The sequence below is a fragment of the Mauremys mutica genome, chromosome 11 (assembly GCF_020497125.1).
Source record: "Mauremys mutica isolate MM-2020 ecotype Southern chromosome 11, ASM2049712v1, whole genome shotgun sequence".
Classification (NCBI taxonomy): Eukaryota; Metazoa; Chordata; order Testudines; family Geoemydidae; genus Mauremys; species Mauremys mutica.
The window spans coordinates 55,071,453-55,075,402 of record NC_059082.1 but is presented as its reverse complement, the minus strand read 5'-3'; the positions used below and the strand labels follow the sequence as shown (position 1 = coordinate 55,075,402).

At 59.7% G+C, this 3,950-nt stretch overlaps 1 protein-coding gene across 1 annotated transcript; it reads left to right on the top strand.

The window, feature by feature from the left end:
- The first annotated feature begins 1,575 nt into the window (after positions 1 to 1,575).
- Positions 1,576 to 2,487, top strand: LOC123344525 (hemoglobin subunit alpha-A-like). Its single transcript, XM_044980846.1, has 3 exons — positions 1,576 to 1,707; positions 1,785 to 1,989; positions 2,267 to 2,487. Exons 1-3 carry the CDS (start codon positions 1,613 to 1,615, stop codon positions 2,393 to 2,395), a joined length of 429 nt encoding a protein of 142 aa, XP_044836781.1. The 5' UTR covers positions 1,576 to 1,612; the 3' UTR covers positions 2,396 to 2,487.
- The last annotated feature ends 1,463 nt before the right edge of the window (positions 2,488 to 3,950 follow it).

Below are 3,950 nucleotides of genomic sequence, written 5' to 3'. Positions count from 1 at the left end.
TGGGTTACATTAGCTGTTATCACTTCAGAAAGAGATCTTGGAGTCATTGTGGTTAGTTCTCTGAAAGCTACTGCTCAATGTGCAGCAGCAGTCAAAAAAGCAAACCGTGTTAGGAACCATTAGCAAAGGGATAGATAATAAAACAGAAAATATCATATTGCCTCTATATAAATCTATGATATGCCCACATCTTGAATACTGTGTGCAGATCTGATCACCTCATCTAAAAAAAGTTTAGAATTTGAAAAAGTATAGAGAAGGGCAACAAAAATGATGAGGGATATGGAACAGCTTCCGTATGATGAGTGATTAAAAAGCCTGGGACTTTTCAGTTTAGAAAAGAGACAAGGGGGGATGTGATAGAACACCATAAAATCAAGAGTGGTGTGGAGAAGGTAAAAAAGGAAGTGTGATTTACCCCTTCACATAACACACAAAACAGGGATCACCCAATGAAATTAACAGGCAGCAAGTTTAAACCAAACAAAGGGAATTACTTCTTCACATAAGGAACAATCAAACTGTGGAATTCTTTGCTGGGGATGTTGTGAAGACCGAGACAATAACTGGATTCAAAAAATAATTAGAGAATTCCATGGAGGACAGGTCCATCAACCTCTATTAGCCAAGATGCCCATAGATGCAACCTCATGCTCTGGGTGTCCCTAAACCTCTAACTGCCAGAGGCCAAGCGTGGAGAGGACAGAGGATGGATCACTCAATAATTGTCCTGCTCTATTCACTCCCTCTGGTACTGGCCACTATCAGAAGACAAAATACTGGGCTAGATGGACCACTGGATCCAGTATGCCCATTCTTGTGTTCTTAGCAGGGGCCAGTGTGTGTGAAGGGGCCAGGTGGGGTAGTGTGTTTCCGGGGTCAATGTATAGGAGGGGGCAGTATGGGGAGCACTGTGTGGGGGAACTGCCCCCTGAGTAGCGCTAATGCTACTTTTTATACTTTCTCCTTAGCAGCGTGAGCCACCGCTCCCCAGCCCGTGTTCTCTGCCGGGCGCAGCAGACACTGGCAGGGAAAAGGCGGCGGAGGATTAAGGGAGCGGGCTAAGATACTCTCGGCTGAGACTTGTTTCTCTCGTTTTGTCTGTAGTTCAAGGAGGCGTCCGGGGCCACACAAGCAGACCCGCCGCCTCATGCTGCCTCATGCGACCCCAGGATGCCCACCTTAGGCGCCGGCCAAGGCGGAGGAGCCCAGCACTCTGGACAGCTCTCCCCTTAGCCCACTCGGCAGCAGGCCGGGGAGATCGCTGCCGAGTCTGGCGCCTCCCCGCGGAATCGCTCAGCTCCTGGGGCTTTCAGAGCCCAGGGGCTACTGGTGGCTCCAGCATGAGGGACATGCGCCTGCCCCTGCGCTTTGCTCTCCCCGGTGCGCCCCCACGGGACAGGCCCCCCCTTTCTTGCGCAGGGGGCTGTGAAGTGCCCGAGGGTCCAGTGCCTCCTGCTGGGCATCCTGCAGGCAGCGCAGCCCAGCGGGCCCCTGGCAGGCCCGGTGCCAACCAATGGGAGAGGCGGGGCGGGCCGCGGGGACGGGATATAAGGGCGGCCGGGGCTGCAGGCGGGTACCCTGGAGGGATTGGTGCTGCGGAGTCGGAACCATGGTGCTGACCCCGGGTGACAAGGCCAACGTGAAGGCCCTGTGGAGCAAGGTGGGCAGCCACCTGGAGGAGTATGGCTCCGAGACCCTGGAGAGGTAACAGCCGCTGCGCCCTGCCCCGCGCGCCGCCTGCGCCGGGACAGGCCCCCCTTAACCCGCCTTGTTCTTTGCAGGCTGTTCGCCGTCTACCCCTCGACCAAGACCTACTTCCCCCACTTCGACCTGCACCAGGGCTCCGCCCAGGTCCGGGGCCACGGCAAGAAGGTGCTGAGCGCCCTGGGGGACGCCGTGGCCCACATCGATGACATCGCCACGGCTCTCAGCAAACTGAGCGACCTGCACGCCCAGACCCTGCGCGTGGATCCCGTCAACTTCAAAGTGAGTGACCGGCAGAAATGCTCCCCCCTCCCCCGGGCCCGCTGCTCCCCCCTCCCCCGGGGCGATCCCCAACCTCCCTCCTGTGCGGCGCCCGCAGCCCCTGCTGACCCTGTGCCCCCGCCCCGGGGCGGACCGCTGGGTTATGGGGGCGCCCCATGACTGAACAGGGCCGGGAGGACGGTGCCGGGCTAGCTAAGGCCGGTTTGGGCAGCAGCTGGGTGGCCCCTCCTGCGCAGCCGGTTCCCAGCTTTTCTCACTCGCGTGCCTTGTCTTCCAGCTGCTGAACCACTGCTTCCTGGTGGTCGTGGCCATCCACCACCCCGGCGCCCTCACCCCCGAGGTCCACGTCTCCCTGGACAAGTTCCTGACCGCTGTGGCCACCGTGCTGACCTCCAAGTACCGTTAGGCGGCGGCCTCGGCCGGGCTGGCCTCCGCCAGCCCCTGCGCGCAGCCAATCAGCCCAATGATCTGAAATAAAACCCGCTGCCTTGCGCTCCACGTGTGCTGTCCTGCTCTCTCCTTGCGCGGCGCGGGGCTGGGGCGGGAGGGCGCGAGCTGCAGGGGGCAGCTGGGCCGGGTGACAGCAGCGGGTGGGTCCCGGCAGCACCCCACCCAGCACAGTCCGGGGGCGGCCGGGCGGGGACCTCTCGGCGCAGCCATACACCAGTCCTGGGGGACCTGCACCTGGGTGTTGCCAGGGCCACGTCTCTGCTGCACTTCCCAGCCAGCGTCCCCTATAGTATAGTGGAGGCGCTGAGAGCCATTGATCCAAACTGTAAACCCCATATATAAAGGAAACCACTCCAAGCCGGGGGTGCGACGGCTCCCCTAGTCCCAGCATCTATGGTGAGGTGCCTAGTGTGACGAACTGGGAATGTTCTTAATGTTTGCTCTGAATACTGTGTTGGTGCTCAGTGTCCCCTCTGCAGCAATCACACCCCCTTATCCCACCACCTAGTTCCCAGTTCGTCACACCTAGGAAAAGCTGTCTGGGGGCCTGGGCTTTCTCCCTTCTTGCAAGGCACCGGGTCCTCTGGTTTTCTGCACCCTTGGGACCCACCCAGGGGTGGGCTGGCAGAGGGATATGGACCCCACCCAGAGGCAGGCTGGCGGGGGACAGGGACCCCACCCAAGGGGGGCTGGCAGGGGGACAGGCAACCCACCTGGGGGCAGGCTGGCAGGGGATGGGGACCCTATGCGGGGATGGGCTAGCAGGGAGGCAGGGACCCCATCCCGGTGGTGGGCTGGCAGGTGCGCAGCATGTGCCCTGTCTAGAGCCTCTGCACTATGACTCACTGGGATCAGGTGAAGCCAACGAGGGCTGAGAGGGGTGAGCAGGCCCCTGGGGAAGGCTGTGGGGCAGTTGCATGGCCCAGGAGCTCCCTGCACCAATCCCCTGGCCCTTCCCTTGCAGGCAGGAGGCAGGGGTCAAACACACCTAAGTCAAACCCCAGCCTGAGTTTCCTGGCCAAGGGTGAGGGGTGCCTGGAAACAGGGAGGAACAAGGTTTAAGCTAGAGCAAAAAGCAAAAGCTTCTGCCAAGCTCCCGCCCCCCCTGCCCCCGCCCGCCCACAAGGCAATGGCCTGAGCTCACCCCATGACAGACAATGAGGATGCCTGGATGCAAACTCAGAATTGTCCCCAGGCCTGGCCTCTGCTAGTCTGACCCCACTGATGTCAGAGGGCACCTTTCCCCAGGGGTAATGAGTTCTCTTTAGCCTAGTCACTGGTGCCCAGAGCCAGTGAGCCCCTTCACGAGCAGGAACCAGACAGCTATCTTATGAAGCTCCAGCAGATTCAGTGAGCTGAAGGCTTATGCTTGGGATCTCTCTCCAGCATAGCTGGTGGGCATGAGAGCAGTGTGCAGGCACAGGGGGATCAGCAGGTCTCTCCTGCATCCCAAGGGAGGCCCGGGAGAGCCCAGAGAAGGAGGGTCAGGATTCAAAGGGCATAATGAATAA

Coding starts and splice junctions, on each gene's coding strand:
- LOC123344525 (XM_044980846.1), top strand. CDS start 1,613: ATGGTGCTGACCCCGGGTGACAAGGCCAACGTGAAGGCCCTGTGGAGC. Junction 1,708..1,784: donor GGCTCCGAGACCCTGGAGAG/GTAACAGCCGCT, acceptor TGTTCTTTGCAG/GCTGTTCGCCGTCTACCCCT. Junction 1,990..2,266: donor TGGATCCCGTCAACTTCAAA/GTGAGTGACCGG, acceptor CTTGTCTTCCAG/CTGCTGAACCACTGCTTCCT.